This window comes from Alosa alosa, chromosome 11 (assembly GCF_017589495.1).
Source record: "Alosa alosa isolate M-15738 ecotype Scorff River chromosome 11, AALO_Geno_1.1, whole genome shotgun sequence".
NCBI lineage: Eukaryota > Metazoa > Chordata > Actinopteri > Clupeiformes > Clupeidae > Alosa > Alosa alosa.
In genome coordinates this window covers 20,486,511-20,510,909 of record NC_063199.1, presented here as the reverse complement: position 1 = coordinate 20,510,909, position 24,399 = coordinate 20,486,511, and the positions used below count along the sequence as shown (strand labels likewise).

At 46.3% G+C, this 24,399-nt stretch overlaps 3 protein-coding genes across 5 annotated transcripts; 1 reads left to right on the top strand and 2 right to left on the bottom strand.

Moving 5' to 3' along the window:
* The first annotated feature begins 9 nt into the window (after window positions 1-9).
* Window positions 10-5,534, top strand: kcnj11l (potassium inwardly rectifying channel subfamily J member 11, like). Of its 2 annotated transcripts, XM_048256503.1 has the most exons (7): window positions 35-163; window positions 825-939; window positions 1,480-1,686; window positions 2,475-2,711; window positions 2,843-3,112; window positions 3,331-3,538; window positions 4,107-5,534. In XM_048256503.1, the coding sequence occupies exons 3-7, from the start codon at window positions 1,528-1,530 to the stop codon at window positions 4,532-4,534; spliced, it is 1,302 nt and encodes a 433-aa protein (XP_048112460.1). In that variant the 5' UTR covers window positions 35-163; window positions 825-939; window positions 1,480-1,527; the 3' UTR covers window positions 4,535-5,534. The 2 variants fall into 2 exon arrangements, with proteins under 2 accessions (XP_048112461.1, XP_048112460.1); XM_048256504.1 differs by lacking the exon at window positions 825-939 and having other exon boundaries at window positions 10-163.
* A 192-nt stretch (window positions 5,535-5,726) lies between these two features.
* On the bottom strand, window positions 5,727-7,696 carry LOC125303031 (CD59 molecule (CD59 blood group)). 2 transcript variants are annotated; one of them, XM_048256506.1, is made up of 4 exons: window positions 7,412-7,696; window positions 7,132-7,200; window positions 6,416-6,520; window positions 5,727-6,304 (listed from the first exon to the last, which is right to left on the bottom strand). In XM_048256506.1, exons 2-4 carry the CDS (start codon window positions 7,190-7,192, stop codon window positions 6,102-6,104), a joined length of 369 nt encoding a protein of 122 aa, XP_048112463.1. In that variant the 5' UTR covers window positions 7,193-7,200; window positions 7,412-7,696; the 3' UTR covers window positions 5,727-6,101. The 2 variants fall into 2 exon arrangements, with proteins under 2 accessions (XP_048112463.1, XP_048112462.1); XM_048256505.1 differs by having other exon boundaries at window positions 7,132-7,205; window positions 7,412-7,688.
* Window positions 7,697-10,098: 2,402 nt separating this feature from the next.
* prdm11 (PR domain containing 11) lies at window positions 10,099-23,378 on the bottom strand. The gene is made up of 7 exons (XM_048256108.1): window positions 23,027-23,378; window positions 22,087-22,228; window positions 21,857-21,954; window positions 20,581-20,840; window positions 20,370-20,438; window positions 17,883-18,450; window positions 10,099-16,030 (listed from the first exon to the last, which is right to left on the bottom strand). The coding sequence occupies exons 2-7, from the start codon at window positions 22,149-22,151 to the stop codon at window positions 13,869-13,871; spliced, it is 3,222 nt and encodes a 1,073-aa protein (XP_048112065.1). The 5' UTR covers window positions 22,152-22,228; window positions 23,027-23,378; the 3' UTR covers window positions 10,099-13,868.
* Window positions 23,379-24,399: the final 1,021 nt, after the last annotated feature.

Below are 24,399 nucleotides of genomic sequence, written 5' to 3'. Positions count from 1 at the left end.
CCAATTAAAGACACAAAGCAATTTGTTTTGATAAAAGTCACGTTACCAAAGAAGGAGGAAGTCAAGGCATTATGGGATATGTTTATCAACCAACGCTAATGACTTTTGCGCTATCTAACGTTAATGTTTTCTGGACAATGCATTAGTGGATGGGTTGCGACTAGTAAGTCACCATTTCCGTACTTTTAAGGTTACCTATGTGTTTAGTGAGTGTTTCTGTCTTCAAATATAACACTTGCATGTTGAAATTGTTTTGGGGTCACCGTTGTTGGGATTCTCTTCCTCCCGACCGACCGACTGGATGATGATGATGCTTGCTAGCTGTGATGGCAATGACAGCTAACGATAGATGCTCTGCGGCCTCCTCTCTAGCAGCAAGATTACTGGATATGTACTGAAAAACTAAAGATTTGAAGACAGCCTGCCTGCAATGGCGAATTTACAGTGCTTCATTGCATTGATGGGTGGCATGGTTTTATTATTTTTTTTACATAGATACAGTTGTAGACTTTAGTGGGGAAGCTTAGTTTAAGGTAACGTTAGCTTTGGAGCGTTTGTGACATTGTGCTGTAGAGTTTCATAGTAATCGTGGGAATACCTAGCATTATATTTTAGCAATATTTCTAGAAATAGCAATATCCATGTCAAATTTGTCCTACGGATAATGGGGTAGGACAACTGTGAGCGGACATTAGTAGCCTAAAACATACTAGTTTGTAGTTGATTTAGTATTTAGTATCTGTAGACCTGTCTTAATGTCATTATGCTTGTAGTAGGTTTAACTTTATGTATTGCTTTATCGTGTAATTCTGTGGTTGCAACAGTATCTATGCATGGTATCTCTTCTACGGGGAGATGGCAGGGCATCTGTTTTCTGGTTGACCTCTCAAATGCTCAGGGGCAAGGCTCAGAGGGCGGCTAGCTCTTGTGTTGGATTTGGTATGTAATCAGTATGTTCTCTCACTCATTCTTACATGTGTAATCATATACTTGTTTAAAAATGCATGACTGTGTTTATTAATTCCTATTAAGTGCTTATGATCACCCAAATATTCCATGGTCTGTATGAGCTTCTCATTTCTTGGTCTGATTACTTGGTTATGAACATGTTGCTTCCTAATTATCAAGAACATAAATAATTAAGGAACATGAACTTAAATCAAAACAATGGAACGTGCCATCTGTTTTGAGGAGTAAGGTGGCTCATGTGTGAGAGGAGGAGCAGCACAAGTTCTACTATCAGTGCTGCAGAGAAGGATGGGGTTCTGTTTCCAGATGTGGTTCTGCTTCCTGATAGGGTTCTGCTTCCAGATGCTCAGAGAACGAGGGACTAGCTATGTCTGGGGTGTGGAAGTCAGTCAGAATCAGATCACTCAGCAGAATTAGCTGGGAAGACGAGCAGCAGATGCTAAGACTCCTCAGCTAGAAGCTTCAGCACCACGTCAGCTAGAGACATGTTGTTCTTCTTTCTCCCCACAGCCACACAGGTCGGCACTGTGCAGAGGTGTGAGGAGTCCGGAATTCAGGATGTTGGCCCGGAAAGGGCTCTTACCGGACGGGTTCCTCCTGACCCGGCTGGCTGAGGATGCCACCCATCCCAACTGGTTCCGCTCCAAGTCCCAGCGTGCCCGCTTCATCACTAAGAGTGGCTCGTGCAACGTGGCCCACAAGAATATCAGGGAGCAGGTCTGCAATGGCCTTTCAGTGTTCAAAGTGGTTTCAGTGAATTGTGTCTCATTTAATATATATAGATATATACATAAAGAATATAGAATATCTAAATAAATATAAAAAAGAATGTATAAAATCTCGCGGGGGGTGCAGAGTGTTAATAATAATAATAATAATAATAATAATAATAATAATAATAATAATAAAAATAATAATAATACATTTTATTTAAAGGTGCCTTTCTAAGACATTTAAAAAGCAGCAGAAAATAAAGAATGAAAAACATCAGAAAAAGGCAGAGCAATTGTCATCAGGTGGAACAGATGTGTTTTGAGTTGTGATTTGAAATGGGGGAATGAATCAATGTTTCTGAGAGGCTGGTAATGATTTCCAGAGACGAGGAGCAAAGCGGCTGAATGCTCTGCTCCCCATGGTGGTGAGAGGGGCGGAGGGGACAGACAGGTAGTGATGGGCAAATGAAGCTTTGGTGAACCACTAAACCACAGCAGTGTGAAGCTAGCAACACTAATGAAAAAATCCAATATGGTTGCCACATGTAGATTTTTTTCAACATAAAAGTCCTTACCCAAACCAGTATATGTAACCAAAAATATTGGTTTGCTAAGGACTTTTATGTTGAAAAATGTATGTGTGGCGGCCATCTTTTTGCTTTTCAGCTAGTGTCGCTAGGTTCACACTGCTGTGGTTCAGTGGTTCACCAAAACTTCATTTGCCCATCACTATAGACAGGTGTATGTTGTATGTGTGTGGGTTCTCACTGGCTGTGTGTCCGGTCCACTCAGGGGCGGTTTCTTCAGGATGTCTTCACCACCATGGTGGACCTGAAGTGGCAGCACTCTCTGCTGATCTTCACCTCCGCCTTCCTGTGCTCCTGGATGCTCTTCGCCATGGTGTGGTGGCTGATCGCCTTCGCTCATGGTGACCTGGAGCCCCGCGACCCTGACAGCGTCGGACATGTGCCCTGTGTGACCGCCATCCACTCCTTCACGTCCGCCTTCCTCTTCTCCATCGAGGTACAGGTGAGTCACCTAGACGACCAGATGAGTCTTATGTAGACCAGGTGAGTCTCACACACATTAGTAGGAGGTGAGTCTCACGCAAACCGGGTGAGTCATATGGTTTTGTTTTTGGTTTTGTTTGCATTTCCCAGGTAACCATCGGCTTCGGCGGACGCATGGTGACGGAGGAGTGCCCGCTGGCCATCACGGTGCTGATAATCCAGAACATTCTGGGGCTGATCGTCAACGCCGTGATGCTGGGCTGCGTGTTCATGAAGACGGCACAGGCCAACCGCCGCGCGGAGACGCTTATCTTCTCCCGCAACGCCGTCATCGCCCCGCGCAATGGCCGGCCCACCTTCATGTTCCGTGTGGGTGACCTCAGGAAGAGCATGATCATCTCCGCCACCATCCAGCTGCAGGTGAACAAACACACTCAGACACAGCTCTGGGCACGCCCACACAATGCTGAACACGCCCACATAACGCTGACAACACACAATGCTGAGCACACCCTCAGAACACTGAACACGCCCAGGCACTGCTGAACACGCCCTACTCAGATCATTAACAGTGCACAGTTCACAGTAGCATCGGTGACACTAGTGTGTGTGTGTGTGTGTGTGTGTGTGATGGTCAGGTGATCCGGCGCACGGTGACGGCTGAGGGGGAGGTGATTCCGGTGTGTCAGCTGGACATCCAGGTGGAGAATCCGCTGCGGAGCAACGGCATCTTCCTGGTGTCTCCGCTCATCATCAGCCACACCATCGAGCGCGGCAGCCCACTCTACGAGATCTCCGCCCAGTCCCTGACTACCGAGGACCTCGAGATCATCGTCATCCTCGAGGGTCAGACTTGCCTTTGCTCACCCAGCCCTCACTGGTGTGTGTGTGTGTGTGTGTCTGTGTGTGTGTCTGTGTGTGTCTGTGTGTGTGTGTGTGTGTGTGTGTGTAGGACCTGGTGATCATCATCATCATCATCCTCGAGGGTCAGACTTGCCTTTGCTCACTCAACCCTTACTGTGTGTGTGTGTGTGTGTGTGATTGAGATTGAGGACCTGGAAATCATCTTCATCCTCAAGGTTCAAACTCACACCTCTACACATTTGCGTGTGTGCCCTGACTGATGTGTGTGATGGGGGTGGTGGTGATTGTGTGTTTACATGTGTAGTTGAGATGAACTCCGTGTTTATTTTGCCTGTAATCGGTGAATTATATTTATGCTGAATGGGGCTTAACCCTTGGGTCTGTGTGTGTCTGTGTGTGTCTGTGTGTGTCTGTGTGTGTCTGTGTGTGTCTGTGTGTGTGTCTGTGTGTGTCTGTGTGTCATGTGCGTCGTGAGCGTGTGTGTGTGTGTTTGTGCGTGAGTGTGTGTGTGTGTGTGTGTGTGTGTGTGTGTGTGTGTGTGTGTGTACAGGCGTGGTGGAGACGACGGGCATCACTATGCAGGCGCGCACCTCCTACACGCCCGAGGAGATCCTGTGGGGTCGCCGCTTCGTGTCCATCATGACTGAGGAGGATGGCCGCTACTCCGTCGACTATTCCAAGTTCGGCAACACGGTGCCCGTGCGCATGCCCGCCCTGAGCGCCAAGGAACTAGACCAGACGCGCGGCGTGCAGGAAAGCGGACCTTCGGAAGGCCAACCGCAGGGCTGGGGGCTGGTGCGGGCTGGCCGCGGGGGGTACCGACGCGGGGGCAGGGCTTGTGACGGTGCCGCAGCCTCCAGACCCTGGTACGCGCCGGCCGAAAAGGAGGAAGACAAGAGCGCCCAGAAGAAGACGGTTAAGCTGGAGGAGATCGGGAGGGAGATCCGTGACGAGTCCATTGAGGAGATGAGCGACTGAGACCACATCTCACCAGGAGGTCCGTCTGACCATGCACAACAAATCTCCAGCCACATCTGACGAGAAAGTCCATCTGAACGTGCTCAACAGATCCCCAGGCACATCTAAACGTGCACATGCTGATGCGATAGTTTATCATATCATATGTATCATATCAAACATACTGTCTGTTTAGTCGCATTTTGTATGTTGTTGTTGTTGTCGTTGCTGTTGCTGTCATCGGTAATATTTCTTTATATTTCTGCAATAAATTTCTACAGTAACTGGACCAAATCCACTCAGACACAATCCGTTCCCATGTAAACCACATGTCTCAGAGGTTCTTCAGATACAACACCTGCTCACCTGTTTATATTTTTGCATTCCCTGGACCCTTTATAACCTGCCATCAACCAGACTTGTTAGAACCACTCAGTCGTTCCATCTATTGGACCTGCTAGAACCTGCCAGTCATTCCACCCACTGGACCCTTTAGAACCTGCCAGTCATTCCATCTACCGGACTCGTTAAAACCTCCTGGTCGTTCCGTCCACCAGACCCGTTAGAACCAGCTGGTCATTCCACCTACCGGACCTGTTAGAACCTGCCAATCATTCCATCTACCGGACCCGTTAGAACCTGCCAGTCGTTCCATCCACCAGACCCAATAGAACCTGCTGGTCATTCCACCCACTGGACATGTTAGAACCTGCCAGTCGTTACACCCACCGGACCTGTTAGATCCTGCCAGTCGTTGCATCCACCGGACCTGTTAGAACCTGCCAGTCGTTGCATCCACCGGACCTGTTAGAACCTGCTGGTCATTCCATCCATTCTTTTGTCTATCAGCTGATTAGTTCTCACATAGTCTACTATGTTCCCAGGAGAGCGATATGAATGTTGCTTAGTGTCTCCTTAGAGTTCCCTACTGTACTGTACTGTGATATGTATTTATTTATTTTTGTTTTTATTTATGTATTTATTGATTGTTTATTTATTTGAATAAATACAGTAAATTGTGCATACTTTGTCTGGTAATTATTATGTCATTGATGCAACAGCTGATGGCTGGAGTTTACAACCACGAGTATAACCACGGAGGGTAGCACAGTCGCACGCACGCACACAGACACACACACCTAAAAACAATTGGGAACCACTTCCTTCAGAGTTCAGAGAACTCTATCAAACTACTATCAAATACACCAGATAATTTTATCAAATATTCTTTTAATTCTGTTATTAACCAAAAAAATAATCTTAAACAAACATGTTGGTGTGACCATGACCGGAAAACTAAATTGGTTCAGATCACTCACAGTTAGTCTTTTTAATGGGATTAAATTACATCATTAACACTTAGACCAGTCCATATTCAATACTGATTTACATGGTTTAATGATAATGTAACCTTTCAATATATGGGCAAATGTAAACATGAACTAAAATTACAGCACATAGTGGATTCTGCACTTAAACATTAACTACACAAAGGCCATTCGTGGTTGGACCTAGGGCAGCGGTGCCGTGGACAAGTGAAGTTGCAGTCCAGGTTCCCGTGGTCGTATCCGGCGGCGGCAACAGCGAGTCACAGGACCCAGAGGCCAAGCAGCACCGGCACCAGCGCCCCGAGCAGCAGGGCAGGCTGGCTGGTCGCCGTGGCGATGCCTCCGTTGCACAGGTTGCTGCTGCAGCAGCGGTAAGTGAAGCCGTCCACTGACGGGAACATCTGCGTCAGGCGCAAGTTGTCACAGTCCGTGTAACGGATACACTGCCGAATGGTTTTGCCACCTGAACCCAAACACACAGCAGTTACAATTGTGTGTGTGTGTCTGTGAGTTTGAGTGTGCGTGCGTACATGCGAGTGAGTGTGTGTGTGTGTGTGTGTGTGTCTGTGACTACCTTTCTCACTCAGGGACAGACAGGAGTCCTCGTAGCTGCACTCTTGCACGTTTTGGCAGTTGACGGTGCTGTAACCATGACATCGATAACACTGCAGCGCTGAGCCTACAGAACACACACACACACACACACACACACATTATAACACCATAGCCAACAGAACACACACACACACACACACACACACACACACACACACACAACACCATAGCCAACAGAACACACACACACACACACACACACAAACACACACACACACATTATAACACCATAGTCAACAGAACACACACACAACCATAACACCCACTTACTATAAAACAACACCATAATAAATACACACTATCACACCACAATAAACATACACTATCTTAACACAACAGCAACATTTTGCACATATTGTTGATATTGTTATAAAACACCACAGCTCTGCACAAGCTATATTTGGTTTATGATTCAACACAACAGCCCTACGCAAACATAGTCATTTTAGTAGAACAAGAATGCTACACTCACACACATTATAATTTATATAATTTATATAATTTATATAATTTATTCTCAAGTTAAGATTATTTGAACAAAAGTATATGAAGAAGTTGATAACCATCTAAAGTAACACCTGTTAAGGTTTTTGAAAGCCAAACCTCAAAGCTGAAAATGATGAAATGAAAGCATATCTCTGTGAGGATGCAGCTAACAGTATGAAAATGACCCACTTGTAGAGAGGACTGTGAAGCTGATCAGTAGACCCAGCAACGCAGATGACATCATCTTCATGCTGCTCTCTATACTGGATACACACAACCAGAATAAATATACACAACCAGTATGGATACACACACCCAGTATGGATACACACACCCAGTATGGATAAACACAACCAGTATGGATACACACCCAGTATGGATACACACAACCAGTATGACAAACGACACGGTTGTGATTGTGACATGATTAGAGGACAATGATAAGATGATTTGGAGATCCGATGCTTACCCCAGCAGACACGGCTCCGCAGCGGAGCGTGGTCAGATGATTTGGAGATGCGATGCTAACCCCAGTAGGCGCGGCTCCACAGTGGAGCGAGGTTAGGCGGACGGCTCTGCCCTGAATGAGCCCATTAAGGCGTCTGCTGGAGCCTCAGTCAGGAGGCACAAAGGCCCTCTGTCCCCGCAGGCACCGCCTCCTCATGCCCATCTGGACCCCTGCAAAGCCATGGCAGACCCGCCGCAGATCAGAACCAATCAGAACAATCACAACAACCACAGTAACCACAATAACCACAACAACCACAGCAACCACAACAACCACAGCAACCACAATAACCACAGCAACCACAACAACCACACCAACCACAACAACCACAATAACCACAGCAACCACAGCAACCACAACAACCACAACAACCACAACAACCCAAACACTGCCCCACTGTACATCAGAACCACAACAACCCAAACACTAACCCCACAACACACAGAACAGCCACTGTACACATAAAAGCAGATCTAAATGAATGTCGATAAAATGAGGATGTGTTTTAGTTTAGGTCAACATCTCAGTGTTGAAATAATAGTGGAGACTCATCTCATGTGGTTAGTTAGGCATCACAGTGCAGAAGGTCTGGTGAGAGGAATCCATGCCTGGGATGCGGCTGTTCTATAGCTGGTGGTGTGTTGGCCCCAACCACATTGAAATGGAGGACACATCTAGAATAAGAACCAAGCTTACGCTCAAAGAGAGTAGAATATTTAGTCAAGTCAAGCTGACATCTGTCCTCAGTACAAACAAAACCCTTGAAGTCATAAATACAAAAAGGACCAACACAGTGACGATGATTAATGACAAATCAGAGATAATTTCCACAAACATGCTCATCCAATCAGACGAAACCACTGGCAGCTGATTGTCTGAGCTTGGCGCGTGGTGCATGGGTGTGGCAATGTCCTGCTGAATTACTTTTATCCAACTGCTGTTCTGCTGTTGTCCTACCATCCAGCTGTTTCATTATGGACATCTGAGATGTCAGCGCTACACTGTACCTGAAACAGGTCAGCACTGCGCACATGAAACTGGTCAGTACTGCACACACAAATCAGGTCAGTACTGCACATGTGAAACCGGTCAGTACTGCACACGCAAATCAGGTCAGCACTGCACATGTGAAACCGGTCAGTACTGTTTACTTGAAACAGGTCAGTACTGTGTACACATGAAACAGGTCAGTACTGCGCACGTGAAACAGGTCAGTACTGTGTGTCTGATCTCAGCTCCATTCTCATCCAGAAGGCATTTTTATTCTGATCAGCCCTGCTGAACCCTGAGAAACAAGCCAGTCTGAGCTGAGAGGAGGAACTGGCCCTGGGCCCTTTGGGAAGTGTGTGTGTGTGTGTGTGTGTGTGTGTGAGAAAGAGAGAGCTGGATATTTCGAGGCACCAGTCACAGGGAAAAACACTGATTATGCAGCCGTCTTTTCTCCTATCACAGCTGGGAGTTACAATAACCACTCTGTGTATCGGCCATCATCACACACAAACACACACACACACACACACACAGGCTTTCACTCAAGTTCACACTTCTGTACACAATAACACCTCACATACACATGCTCTCTCTCTCTCACATACACACACACACGCCACACACACACACATAGGCCTTTTCTCAGGTTCACATGCCTGTACATACACATACACACACAGCTTTCATTCCAATCAGGCCAATACGTCTAGTCTACACACAACAAATGTTTATACTGCCTTTAGCTTCAAATGCTTATATACAGTATCTGCTCATCAAATGATCACACTCCTGTGAGGTCCTCAAGTGACTTCTGGCTGTAGGGGTAGTTCTTAGACTGTTGGGGTAGTTCTTAGACTGTTGGGGTAGTTCTCGGACTGTTATGATAGTTCTTAGACTGTTGTAATAGTTCTCGGACTGTTATGATAGTTCTTAGACTGTTGAGGTTGTTCTCAGACTGCTGTGTGGGCTGTCGGCCGGCGCTCATGATGCTTGGCAGAGCCAGAGGGGGCTGAGACAATGACGTTCAGTCTGACATTTCCACAACGGAGAAAAAAAACAACGTGATGACAGAGTTGTGTGGTTCAGCCCATGAATTCCCCTGGCGATAAGGACACAAAACAGACGCCCAGCGAGCCAAAGCCGAACAAAAAGGCGTTCATGGCAGACACGCAGGAGAGGAGAGACTCAGCTCTTCCACACTGCATTTTCTGAAGGACTTCAAATGTAGAGGAACGTCCATCCGCACTTCCCCTCACTACACCTCCTCTTCATCACTATGCTTCTCTTCATCACTACACCTCCTCTTTATCACAACACTTCCTCACTTACACTCTTCACTACACCTCCTTTTCATCACTACACCTCTTCTTCATCACTATGCTTCTCATCACTACCTCTTCTTCATCACTATGCTTCTCATCACTACACCTCCTCTTCATCACTACACCTCCTCTTCATCACAACACCTCCTTACTTACACTCTTCACTACACCTCCTCTTCATCACTATGCTTCTCATCACTACACCTCCTCTTCATCACTTACACTCTTAACAACACCTCCTCTTCATCACTACACCTCTTCTTCATCACTATGCTTCTGTTCACTACACCTCTTCATCACAAATGCATTCAGAAGGCAAGGAACAATACACACCAATAAAATACAAAAGGGTTTTATTAAAGCCTTATTTGAGTGATATATATTCAGAGTGGGTATAAAGAACATTTCCCCATCCAGTCAAGATCACACACATCCATGTCCACTTACAGTTCAGAGTAATGCAATTCCAGTGTTACATGATTTAAAACAGGTGCTCCAGACCAATATGAAGACAGTGAGAAGAATACAGATCTGAATGCACTATATAGTCTCTTGCCCATTCAGGGAAAGGTTCAATGTGAAAACCTGAAGCCATTTGTTCTGTGTAAGACTGCAATGGCCCACCACCTTTACTCCACCTGACCAGCTCCTCTCTTAAGTCAGGACGGTCATTTAGAAGTCTCATTCTGATGCAGTGTTATGAAGCCCCATCGAAACACTGAGTGGGTTCATGGATTTGTTTTGGCTCACTGTATGAGGACTTCTAAACATTCTGGAAAATTCACAATTTTTATGAAGTATGAAATAACAGGAAAAAAATAAATGTACCAATATTAAAAAACATAAATGCAATATGGTCACAACAAAGATCAGGCTATGATAAAGAAAATCAACAATGGACAGACATTTGATACAAATATAAGGAAAAGAAAAGGTGCAATATTATGGCAAAGCAGGAGGAAACTAACCCACAAATGACGACGATCTGATCTGCCACTAAAGTTTCATTTCCAGCAACATTTAGAGTTCAAATGGCTTTACTGAACAGTCTGGCCCTCTGCGTGTCCTTATGTCAGGGTTAACCCTAGCCCTAACCCTAACGTTTAAAGCTTGACCACCTCCTCTGCCTCAGCCAGCCCGCTGCTGGTAGATGTCCCTCAAGCAGCCTTTATCTCTCTCTCTCTCTCTCTCTCACACACACACCTCACACACACACACTAGTGGGTGGAGGAATGGCATCTTCCGAGGGTCTCAAAACTGTATCAAAAGAACAAGCTTATGTACTTGCTGGCATACCTCACTGTGAGGTAATAGTCTAGTCTAACCATCCAAAAGCATACCACATTAGCACCACACCACATCAGCATCAAACCATAACCACCAAACTACACCACCACCAAACCATCGTTACCACCGTCACCACCAGACCATCACAGAAGACTCTGCGTGACACTATCTCAATATAGATATATATGACACACATTTACATATATACAGTGTTGGGCACATTAATAGGAAGTCTTCCACAGTTATAATTTTGCATAATGTTTCATTATTACAGAAATGTCCCATTGTCTTGGTTGTTCTCCTAATCTGTGTATTCCCAAATTCATTCTAGTATTTATCATAAAAAGCTGTTATTGGTAAAAGGAATAACCCAAAACAAAAACCTTTCTCTTTGTATGTTTTACATGCAGCCAAAAAAGATTCACAGATCAGTGGACGATTGTCTTTGTTGTTTTAGCTTAATTTTTGTTATCTCTAAATGTTACAGTTTAGTGTTACATAACATTCAGTATTTCTTTAACATTTTGTTGTTTTAAAGGAAGAAGAATGAAGAGTGAGGAATCACTAGGAATCATATCCATTCCATGACTCTGTAGGAATCACTAGGAATCATATCCATTCCATGACTCTGTATGATTCACTAAATATTATTTTCAATCAGAACGTATTTATAGCAGAAAGGTAAACTATTTTTGTGATATTGTATTGCTCTGTGGTAAAAACAACCAACACAATTGTTAACATTGAAACATTTCTATTAATTTGTCTAACACTGTCCTGCGGAATAGATCACATGTATTATACAGAATCAAGCCCACCAGAGTGGCTCCCTGACAGATTCTCCATACAAGACAAACAAGATCAGTAAGGCAAAATGAAAATCTGTAAAAAAAATGAACATTTTAAAACCAAATGTGGTATGCCTTTGAATGGCGTTTAGCAGTTTGCATTAAAAACACAGTCACATTTTGGCCATCCAGCACAGAGCCCACCACCGCGCCATTGACAGTTGTCCCATTCATGGCGGATCAATCCATCAGACTGTTACAGCCGTGAAAGCCTGTGCACCATTCAATATAATGCTTTGCCAACGGGACAAAAAGACCTCCTTTGTGCATTATACCCTGCCATGTCTAACAGGCACACACACGCCACATGAGAACTGATCCCATTAACCCAACATTCACATTCATGTCACACACAGATACAACCAGCTTCACTCTATTTTGCTACATTCCATGAAGTCAACTTTAATTTTACTGACATTAAATCAACGTCTAGTGATGTTTGGCATGACAATGATAGCATGACTAAACCAGAGAATTTTCCAACCCCCTCTGCTCAGTGCCTCTAGAAGAGAGCGTAAAAAACTCCATCAGCCCCTCTGCTCAGTGCCTCTAGAAGAGAGCGTAAAAAACTCCATCAGCCCCTCTGCTCAGTGCCTCTAGAAGAGAGCGTAAAAAAAACTCCATCAGCACCTCACTCTCTCATTTCCAGTGAAACTGGACTTTGGCAAATTAGGTGAGGCATTCCTGGCCTCCTGAGTGTTCCACCATCCGTACAGGACTGGATTTAGTGGAAAACACATAAAAATGCTCCGTCTCGGCTTCACTGTCTTCACTTTGCAAGACTAGCGCATTGCACAGGTGCAACACAGGCGAAATCACAACATTCTTTGGGAATTTTACAATCAGAGAAACAAGGGTGCCATACCACTCTGCATGTATGGCTGATGGACTATAATCATGACTCAAAATTGACATTTCAAAATGGAGATTTCAATGAGGTTGGTCATATGACAATAGCGAAATGATACATTCCGCTGTATAAACGCTAGCACAATCATACCGGTAACGTGGATGATAATATTATAATATAATAATAGCATACTAAGAATAATAATACAATAATAGCATACTAATAATGCCATACTAAGAATAATATACCAATTTCAACTTAACACACATAGTAATCAGACATGGCATTATAGTAATAGCTTTTTGCTTTTTAACTCTTTTTGTCATGTTCAGCATTGGCATTAAGTTGCATACTTCATGGCTATTGGCACATTCCCATCTTTAAAGTTTTAACTGTAGATATTCAAACAAACAAACAAACTGTTAAATGGACTTTACAAAACACTATTCATAATATACTTATATGGTGTGAGATAAAGACAAATTAATTGTTTACGTTGTTAAAGGCTTTTTGTACTTAACATCAACTTTTTCAAAATCATCTTGAAAAGCTATTGCATCATACTGTGTACTCAACAATGAAGTTATAGCTACATGAAGTAAATGTAATTTGTACAAAACCTGTCAACAACCAGCGATTCGATGCTGCTGTGCTCATTAGGTGCTGAAGAAGAGCACATTGTTTAAGTGGATCAACTCTGCGATTTTTCACCAAAGTGTGTGTGTGCATTGACTGAACTGGCAAAAATCAAATGTTTTAACAATGCATAAAAAGGAACACAAGGATGGAACCACTATAAACAGGCTCAGAAGAGTAACGTTACTGTGAAACATTCAAACGCAAGATAACTAAGTATAATGGCATTCTTTGATATATCCATGTGTGCTAAGTGGATTGTCGCTCTTTGGGGTTGGACAATATGTGCACATCATAGAGCTTAGCTTTACATGTGCTTGTCTCGGTTCATGAGGGGACAGATGACTGACAGGGCTCTTAGAGAGCCTCTGATCAGACCGTCTTAGCAGCATGGCCAGTTCCTCACCCTCTGGCCAATTACACACAGCTCTGATCAGTCTTTAACAATGGGATGGCTTTGGAACACAGTTCCTTACATCACACTCTCAGCAGTCCGGGTAGAAGTCAGCAGCCACCTCCACCCCCTGCAACAAGGCCTTCTGGTCGGAGGTGGACATCCTGCTCAGCATCTCGGCTGAGATGGAATAGCCGCTCCCCGACTTCTCCTCGAACCAGCTGTCGAGCGGGCGCTTGCCGTCGAAGCTGGCGATCGGCGGGCCGTTGACGGCGAGGGTGAGCAGGTCGTTGACGTTTTCTGGGGCGAGGCGGGAGCGGCTATTGCGGCGCAGCCTCTGCAGGGCGGCGCGGCCCTTATCGCAGCAGGCGCTGGAGCACGGAAGCACGCGCACAATCTGCACCAGCCGGTGCAGCAGCGGGAAGCGCTGCCGGTAGCGGCACACGTGGCCCGCCACCTCCCGGAACCCGCTCATGCTGAAGTAGTCGGCCTTCAGGTCGCGCCACTCCACCACCAGGCTGCCGCGCGCATCCATGCGCTCATGAGGCGTCTTGCAGCCCACCGACGGGATCGTCTCCAGGTGGTCGAAGATCAGCTGGATCTCCTCCTCGCCAAAAGCCTGCAGGTCGTCCCTGCTGCGGGGCCAGGTGGACAGGTCCAGCACTCGGCAGGCCTGGACCACAGGGCGGCTCTGCGGGTCGAACCTCTGGGCCAGCACGCTCTGGCTCTTCTGGCAGATCTTCTCGCGGATGGACTGAAACTTGGCCTCGGCCACTCGCAGGTTCTTCAGGTCCACGCCGTTGAAGCTCTCGCGGAAGTTCTCCTCAAACTCCTGCAGGTACTCGCCAGGCACATCCACCAGCTGCCCGATCTCTTGGATGGCTTCCTCGATGCGGGCATCCACCTGAGACACCAGCAGGTGGTCCCCTTGGAAAACGAAGGCGAGGCGCGACAGCACGGCGATGATGTCCAGCAGAAAGTAGATGAGCTTGATGGACTGGTAGTCCATCAGGAACTGCAGCAGTGAAAGGGCGATAGCGGCGGAGTCTGCCCTCTGCGTCTGGCCGCTGATGTCCTTCAGGTGCGCCACTACCTCCAGGTAGTCTTTGATGAGCGCGTTGAGGACGTTGGGCTCACCGATGACCCAGCGCACGGCGCGGATGTCCCCCAGGAAGTGGGCCTCGTCGGCCAGCGTGGGCGCGGACGCCCGCAGCTCCAGCAGCATGCGCGGCGAGTAGCGGTAGAAGCTGAGCAGCTGCTTCAGGTTGCTCTCCAGCTCCTCCAGGCAGCACAGCTCCTTCCCGCTGATGCCGTCCAGCACCTCCACCTGCGGACGCTGCAGCATCACGGGCAGGCACAGCACCCACGGCGCCGCCTTGCGCATGCCGATGTAGATGTTGGCACGGAGGCTGGAGGAGACGTTCGCTCCGTCCATCCCCAGACCCACCAGCAGCTTCTCCTGCAGCCGGAGCCCCACCACGGAGAAGGCACGGTCCAGCGCCTGGACGTAGCCCTCCGCTCCGGCCCCTGCCAGCTGCTGCAGCGACAGGAACTCAGTGGCCGCGCCGCCCTCGCTGGTCAGGAACTGCACGTAGACGGCCACGGTGTCGGCCAGCTGGTCCTCATGCTGGCTGTCCATGATGACGCTGAGGAAGGGGGACAGACGCAGCCTCTCGGCCAGGTCCTCCTTAAAGGCGCGGGCGATGTGGTGGATGAGGATCTGACAGTCGCCCTCGTTCATGTACTGGTCCACCACCTTCAGTTCGCACTTCTTCAGCAGCTCGGCCAGCGGCCGCAGGTCGGAGAAGGGCCGTCCCTCCACGGCCAGGTGGTAGGCGGCGTTGAAGAGCAGCATCATGTTGCGGCACATCTCCTCCGTCTTCTCGGGGTGCATGCGCAGCTTGTACAGCTGCAGACACTTCTTGTGCAGGTTGCTCTGGCTGTGCAGCTTGATGGTGTGGATCTTGAACTGCTTGGAGCCGATGATGAAAGCGGAGGTGCGTGACGACTGGACGGTGTACTGCCGGCACACGTGGCACCACATCTCGTTGAGCGTGGGCGAGTACCGCAGGAACCAGAACTTCTTCAGCCACTCTTGCTTGAAGCGCCGGATCCGCCGACCTGGTCCCGCTGGCAGCTTGGAGGCATCGTCAGCGGCAACCATGAGGTCGGCAGAGAGGGACTCATCAGCCGAGTCCACGTCCGGGTCCTCGTCCTCCAGCATCACTGGGCCAGGGGTCAGGACCTCTGCCACTGCCAACACACAAACACACACACACACACACACGCACACGCACACGCACACACACACACAGACACAAACACAAACAAAAAAAACTCTTTCAAAGGTGCTTTTTAGAGCAAATATAAATATATGAAGTTACACAGTGATATTTCTGAGATGTACACACAAAAAAGAGTGACAGTTGGTAGATTGACCTCATGCAAACGCAAAAGATATGTTGACAGTTAAAGCATCTTTTTCAAACAGTTAATAAGTCCGGAGCCAAAGCTCAAGGCTAATATGCAACCACCTAGCAGTTTTTTTTTAAATAGAATGCACATAGATGTAATAAATAAATCCACAGCAGCCATGGAAACATGTTTAATTAGGCAGTTACAATAAACAAAGGATCAAGTTCATACAGTTTCAACATGACAACAAATAGATAAACAGTAAATATATCAATCACAGTCACTTAAAATATGTAAGCACTTAGGCATTTGCACTACACATGAGCTACTAACAATACCAATATCTGCACTGTCAATCGCAGCAATCTACCACCATACAGTACGACTTAAGACACCAGTGGGTTAATTAAATGTGAAAAAATGTGAACATACAGAAATTATCAGATTAAATTGAATATCACTAGAAAATATCATCCATTAATTATACAGGCCACCATGGCAACCGTCTGTGAAGCAGAGAAGAAATGAGGAAATGAGGTGAGCAGCTGACCAGTAGGCATAGGATGTAGTAGTGCTGGGCTTAGGGTGTAGTGTTGGGCGTAGGGTGTAGTGTTGGGCGTAGGGTGTAGTGTTGGGCTTAGGGTGTAGTTTTGGGCGTAGGGTGTAGTGTTGGGCTTAGGGTGTAGTGTTGGGTTTAGGGTGTAGTGTTGGCAGCTTGTAGGTTTATGGTTTAGTGTTGAGCTTAGGGTTTAGTGTTGGGCTTAGTATTGGGTTAGATTTTACTGTTGGTCTGAGTGTTGGGCTTGATTGGTCTTAATTTTGTGCTGGGTTAAGTGTTATATTTTGGGTTTAAGATTGGGTTCAGAATTGAGTGTTGGGTTGAGTGGTGGTCTTACCATTGAGTGTTAGTATTGGTGTTATGCCTAGGGTTGAGCGTGTTGAATCTTGGGCTTAATGTTCCTTTTAGTGAGAGGCTTAATTTTTTTGACTGAACTTAAATGTTGTGTTCAGTGATGGGTTGAGTGTTGAATGCAGTATTCTGTTGAATGTTGAAAGCAGTGTTCCAGTGAGTGTTGAATGCAGTGTTCCAGTGAGTGTTGAATGCAGTGTTCTATTGAGTGTTGAAAGCAGTGTTCTGCTGAGTGTTGAATGCAGTGTTCCATTGAGTGTTGAAAGCAGTGTTCCATTGAGTGTTGAAAGCAGTGTTCCATTGAGTGTCGGGTTGAGTGTAGAGATCAGTAATCAGTCTATTTCAGTCCTCATAACGATACCTTGACTTTGGGTATGGACTATTAGGTCCAGTGTTGAACAGTATGGTGTTGAGTTAAGTGTTGGGTTGAGAGCTGACTGCAGTGTTGGGGTGAGTGTTGGATTGAGTGTTGGGCTGAGTGTTGAGCATTGAATGTTGATTAGAGTATGGTGCCGAGTGTTGGGTTAAACGTGGGGTTGAGTGTTGGGCTAATTGCTTTATTGAGTTTTAGGTTGAGTGTTGGGTTGATTGCTGGGTTAGGGTGTTGGATTGATGGCTGGGTGTTGTGTTGATTGCTGTGTTAGGGCGATGGATTGATTGTAGGGTTGAGTGTTGGGTAAATTGCTGGGTTGAGTGTTGGGTTAATTGTTTGATTGTTTGCTGGGTTAGGGTGTTGGGTTAATTGTTGGGTTGAGTGTTGGGCCTCGGCCGGCTTCTTACCTGTCAGTTCGTCCCCACAGTGAGGCTCAGGTAAGGTTGTTGGCTCCTCCCTCTCCTCCCCCCTCAGTCGCTGTAGCTCCGCCTCCAACTCGCAAATCCGCAGCCTCAGCTTGACGCAGTTCGGGCAGAAGGAGGTGGTGGCGTCGCCCACTTCCTCCCCCTCCTCCCTCTTCAGCGCGCTCAGGTCAAACTGCCCCTTCCCCAGCTCCAGGAGGGTGGGGCCATCCTTGCAGTCCTGCTCTAGCGGTGGCAGGGCGGTGCTGATGGGCGTGCGGAGGTGGCCGCGGGTCCTCCTAAGGGTGAAGGCGCTGTTCAGGGGGTTCTCCTGGCTCTGCGAGGCCTCCAGAGACGCCTCCAGCACGTCTTTGAAGATGAGGTCAATCTTCTTCTTCTTGGCCTGCGGCGGCCCGTCTCCTTCCTCCGTGCTGGGCTTCAGCGGACCCCTGCGGCCATGCAGCGCCGACCTCAGTACTGGCCCTTTGGTGTCACCTGGGTTCGGAGCTGTAGGACTTTTGGTATCGTCTGGGTTTGGAACGGCCTCCTCAGATTTCACAGTTCCTGCACAATTAGAGGGATATGATGTTTATGAATAATCCTGAGCAAAGACAAGTACTCTTAAATGCATCTTGTACATATGCATCTCTGCTTACATAGAAACAAACAAAAATGATGAATTTGCTGACAAAGTTTGATAATGGGACAACTGAGAACACTCACCTTCATCTCCATTCTCAGGAACATTTCTTCTGGGAAATACTAATGTCGCTGATTTAAATGTAAACTGTCCAGCTAAGCGGCAATTTAAGAACTAGGGTGAAATAATTATGGAACTAGATTAACAACGTCAAATGGAATGGCCTGAAAGCGAGGGATTACATAGCTAGACTGTAGGGGGCAGTATTGTGTGTAGAGCAGTGTGTGTGTGTAGAGAGAGCAGTGTGTGTGTAGTGTGTGTGTAGAGCAGTGTGTGTGTGGAGAGAGAGCAGTGTGTGTGTAAAGAGTAGTGTGTACATAGTGAGCAGTGTGTGTGTAGAGGCAGTGTGTGTGTAGAGCAGTGTGTGTGTAGAGAGGCAGTGTGTGTGTAGTGTGTGTGTAGAGAGCAGGTGTGTGTAGAGAGCAGTGTGTGTGTAAAGAGTAGTGTGTACATAGTGAGCAGTGTGTGTGTGAGAGCAGTGTGTGTGTAGAGCAGTGTGTGTGTAGAGTGCAGTGTGTGTGTGTAGAGAGAGCAGTGTGTGTGTAGAGAGGCAGTGTGTGTGTAAAGAGTAGTGTGTACAGTATGTAGTGAGCAGTGTGTGTGTAAAGAGTAGTGTGTACATAGTGAGCAGTGTGTGTAGAGAGCAGTGTGTATGTAGTGAGCAGTGTGTGTGTAGAGAGCAGTGTGTGTGTGTAGAGAGCAGTGTGTGTGTAGAGCAGTGTGTGTGTAAAGAGTAGTGTGTACATAGTGAGCAGTGTGTGTAGAGAGCAGTGTGTGTAGAGAGCAGTGTGTGTGTAGAGAGAGCAGTGTGTGTGTAGAGGCAGTGTGTGTGTGTGTGAGGCAGTGTGTGTGTAGAGAGCAGTGTGTGTAGAGAGCAGTGTGTAGAGAGAGCAGTGTGTAGAGAGAGCAGTGTGTGTGTGAGAGCAGTGTGTGTGTGTAGAGAGAGCAGTGTGTGTGTAGAGAGCAGTGTGTGTGTAGAGAGCAGTGTGTGTAGAGAGAGCAGTGTGTGTGTAGAGAGCAGTGTGTGTGTAAAGAGTAGTGTGTACATAGTGAGCAGTGTGTGTGTAGAGCAGTGTGTGTGTAGAGTGCAGTGTGTGTGTAGAGAGAGCAGTGTGTGTGTGAGAGTAGAGTGTGTATGTAGTGAGCAGTGTGTGTGTGTAGAGAGAGCAGTGTGTGTGTAGAGAGCAGTGTGTGTGTAGAGAGAGCAGTGTGTGTGTAAAGAGAGCAGTGTGTGTGTAGAGAGAGCAGTGTGTGTGTAGTGTGTGTGTAGAGAGAGCAGTGTGTGTGTAGAGTGCAGTGTGTGTGTAGAGAGAGCAGTGTGTGTGTAAAGAGTAGTGTGTACATAGTGAGCAGTGTGTGTGGGTAGAGAGCAGTGTGTGTGTAGAGTGCAGTGTGTGTGTGTGTAGAGAGCAGTGTGTGTGTGTAGAGAGAGCAGTGTGTGTAGAGAGTGTGTGTGTGTGTAGAGAGCAGTGTGTGTGTGTAGAGAGAGCAGTGTGTGTGTGTAGAGAGAGCAGTGTGTGTGTGTAGAGAGAGCAGTGTGTGTGTGGAGAGTAGTGTGTACTGTATGTAGTGAGCGTGTGTGTGTGTAGAGAGCAGTGTGTGTGTGTAGAGAGCAGTGTGTGTGTAGAGACATTACATCAACATTAATCCCTACACTCATGATTGGTGTCCAGAGTACACACATACAGACACAGACACAAACACCCCACACACACACACACACACACACACACAGACACAGATAGATAGACATAGACACACACACACACACACACACACACGAAGACACACACATACCTCATCCAGTTGGCTTTAGACTCATCACTGCCATCGATGCATTTGTATGTGTTCTTGTCGACGATCTGAAAAGAAAACCTGATATTGTAGTTCATCTTGCCCAAAACCCAATGACAACTATAGTTTTTATGAATATAAAAATGATTTCTGTAATCCACATGCATATTTTATGTTTCCCCTGATCCACAAGCCCAACCCTGCACCTACCACCCAGGAGAAGGAGCTAGATGACTGGTCGTGGGACACCATCTCTCCCTGGTAGGGGCCAAACAGCGCCCCCTTGGGGATGTCCTCGTCTACGCAGCACACGTCCACCTCGCCCTCCTCCTGCACCAGCACTATACCTGAGGGCACAGTGAGCGAGGCGCGGCCACACACACCCACGTCCACCGGTGTGTCCGGCACAAACACGGGCGGGCCATGGGACGGACACTCCTCCAGAAAGAACTCCTTACACTCTTCACAGACTACACACACACATACACAGACACATATACACACACAGAATGAACTGGATCCTGTTCAACAGTGAACTACACCACCTGGCCAAAATAGAAAAGAACACTAATATTTAATTTGCACACCTTTTAACATGATTAAATCAAATGAAACCAGATGACCACCTGAATAAACTGAATGACTCGTTTCATCCAGTCTATTTGTCCCTGACGGCACAAGCATATTCCAAGATGAATTTCAGAATTAATATGGCGGAAATTATGGAAAAGTGGTTGAGGGAGTATGAGGAATCATCTTTATACATAAATTGGCCACCACAGACTCCCAACCATTTAAAGTCTTTTGGATAGGCAGGAGAAGTCGCTGTTGTTGAAAATCCTGTCACCAGGAGAAGATCTTGGTAAAAAGTGAATGCAACTCTAGATGGACATAATTGATGTGATGTTGCATAAGATTGTCAAAACAATGGTAATGCAAATAAATGCTGTAATCAAAACTAAAGGTAGCACAATTAAAGGGACACCAGGCAAGCCTGATGCTTTTTCTCCACGAAACTCCCCCTCGCTCGGTCTGAAGCTCTTTTCCTTTTCTTTGCATCTTCCGTCAAGGGTTTTCGCTGCTTCTTCGCCGGCTCTGCCGTTATACACACGTTTGCAACAATCAGTAGCGTTTCGTTAGCCTGCCTCTGTGCTGTGGACGCAGGATGTAAACTGATCCTGCTTCGGTTGGCGGGTACGATACACTGAATTTGCAAGCGGGATATTCTTCCTACAGGCAGTAGGGGCGGGCGAGAGAGTCTTCATTCGCCCTGTAATGAGTCATTTAATCATATACCGACTTATGAAGATGAGTAATTAACACGAAAACATTGCCTGGTGTCCCTTTAAATACTAGATCATCTGACTTTTTTGGCCAGGCAGTCTACATTCAGTGTACATGGAGATTTAGATTGATTGATTGTAACTGGTGGGCCATAGTCTGTAAAGAGAAGTGGACTAGATTCAGTGTATAAGGGGCCTCTTACACCAGAAATCTGCCCCCTGCTGGTGGTCTGAGGTGCAGCACTCATGGTCCACTTTCAGCCTCTTGCTTGGTTCCTCTGCCGGCTTGTCTGTGATGTCGCTGTGGGGGAAAATCACAACACTGGCTGCAACACTTCATCAAGCACAAAATAACTTTAACCGCTCACATAATCTCTTCATCAAACCCTCTTCACTGACAGGTGACACATGACCCTACATGCAATATCCTCACCTCGCGCTGCAGTCCCGGTGTTTCTCTGGAGACGGTTGAGTGCTGAAGGAGTGGGTGTCAGCCATGTTGGGATGCCCTTGGCCACTCAAACCATTGTCTCAGCTGGGGGGGTAACCTAGAGTGAGCATCTCTCGCTTTGCCTCTAAGACACACACACACACACACACACACACACACACAGAGAGAGAGAGAGAGAGTCATATACAAGACTAACATACTGTCCATGTCCCTGACACTAACACTAGTTGGGAGATATCTAAGTAATACTTTTGAATGGAAATGTTAAGTTGAGTAGATCTCAACCTTGACCTAAATCTAATCATATTTTTGGATATAGAAATTCACCTAGGTCTGCTCTGTTCCTAACATGCACAGAAGGAGTTTTACATATTTTAGTGCTGTGGCGTTGTCCACAATGCAACGTCAGCGTATTTCAGTGACTTCACTGTTACAATCGTATTTTGGCATGAAACGTCGATATGATATTTAGCTCTACAGCCTAGCTGCCCTGTCCCCTTCTGAACTGTCGCGCGGCGCGATGTTGCTGACGCTCCAGAAAACCCCGACATCCAAAATATTTGGTCTGCAAAACTGAATCACGATTGGTTCTTCTTATCATAAACTAGTCTGTGATTGGTTCTTATTACCGTCACTCAGACCAGACTGTATATTACATTGACGACAAGCTCGAAGCGAAACAAATGGGGCAACAATGATCCTAAAAAGCAAACTTGCATTTCGCCTCGAAAGTTTGTTGTTGCTGCGAAACAATCAGCAAACTCCGCAATGGGTATGGATCTCTCAGGAGTGCTAATGAGCCACTGACAACTGTGCGTCAACGCAATATTTCTTCGATTCCAGACTGCAGGCAATTGGCAATTTGCCTAACGCTTTCGGAAGCCATTTTCATTGGCCACATTGGCTAGTAAGACGAGCTCACCTTCTGTCGAGTCCGCAGTCCGTCGGGGGGTCTGTGCAGGACTTTCTAATGCACGACCCTAGAGCTTTGCGCTCGGTCAATCCCGTCGCAGACGCAGTGGCAATGTTTGCTTTTACTAGTCCTGGGCGATGTAAAGTTTATCATTTCACATTATTGTAACGAGTCAGCTGCTTCTCTCTGCTTTGACCACCATCTTTTTATTACAGGAAATGACATGGAAAACGGAAGAAAGCAACTTGAGTGTACAACCGCGGACTTATGATAGATGGAGAATAAATTCAGCTTCCCCCCACCTCAATGTTTAACTGGTTTTGCAAGGCTATATAGCTGACAGGTATCACGTAAGCAGCAACTCGAAAGATAGTCATAAACTTGGGCTGCAGGATAGTCAGTCGCGTTCACCCTTACCTAAGCGGCTGTAAGAAAGACGCTCTTTTTAAACTCATAACTTTAGAAACCGACATGTCTCGCTGTGGTAGAAAAAGTGGGCAAATCCAGGTGACCGAATGCTTTTGCGTAAGCAGGAAATGTAGAGGACAATTAAACTCCTTTATGGAGGGTTAGTTCTGCAGACTACCTACACAGATGTGGTCTCAGACTACAATATGAGTGTTCTATATGTGTTCTAAGAGAATAGTGTTCCATATGTTTATGGAAGTGTTCTAAATGAGTTCTAAGAGAAACGCAGCAGGCCCAAAAAATTACAACAAAAACAAACAGGCTTCATTTTAACAATTTATTAACAAAATGATAAAATAAATAAATACAAATTGATCAAATGCTCCTAATATCAACTTCTTCCCACGTTCCCTACAGTATCTTCTAAATACTGCATACAAATAACTTATCACAGAGAAGGCTCAAAACAGGAGAGGTAAGAAACCCAGCGGTTCACTCACAATGTCAGGCCAACGCAAAACAAAAACAAGAAGATCTGTAACAGAAACAAGTCAAAAAATAATCACACTTCTTATCTCTTTAAAATCATCATGAAAAAATACAAACAATTTTACAAATATTCAGATTGTGTAATAAACAATGTACACGTAGTTCAGCACACCAGGTGAGCCATGTTTTGTAATTCATATCGCTACTATGCATCCCCATCTGTGTGGAAACAAAGTGGAAGTTTTCAGAATTTTTTTTTTCTTTTTTTGCACACTTTACATGAAAAGTCAATTGTGTGAACTGCAGACGAGGTAACACACGCTCTCAGGTGGACAACAGTGGGGACGTCAACAGTATTACAACAATATCAGATGAAATGCATCAAGAATACCAGAAGGCCACAAGAATGACATACATGGAAGTAAAAACAGAGGATGTGGAATGTAGTTCGATATGCCATTTTAAAAAAGAAATAAAGACATGTA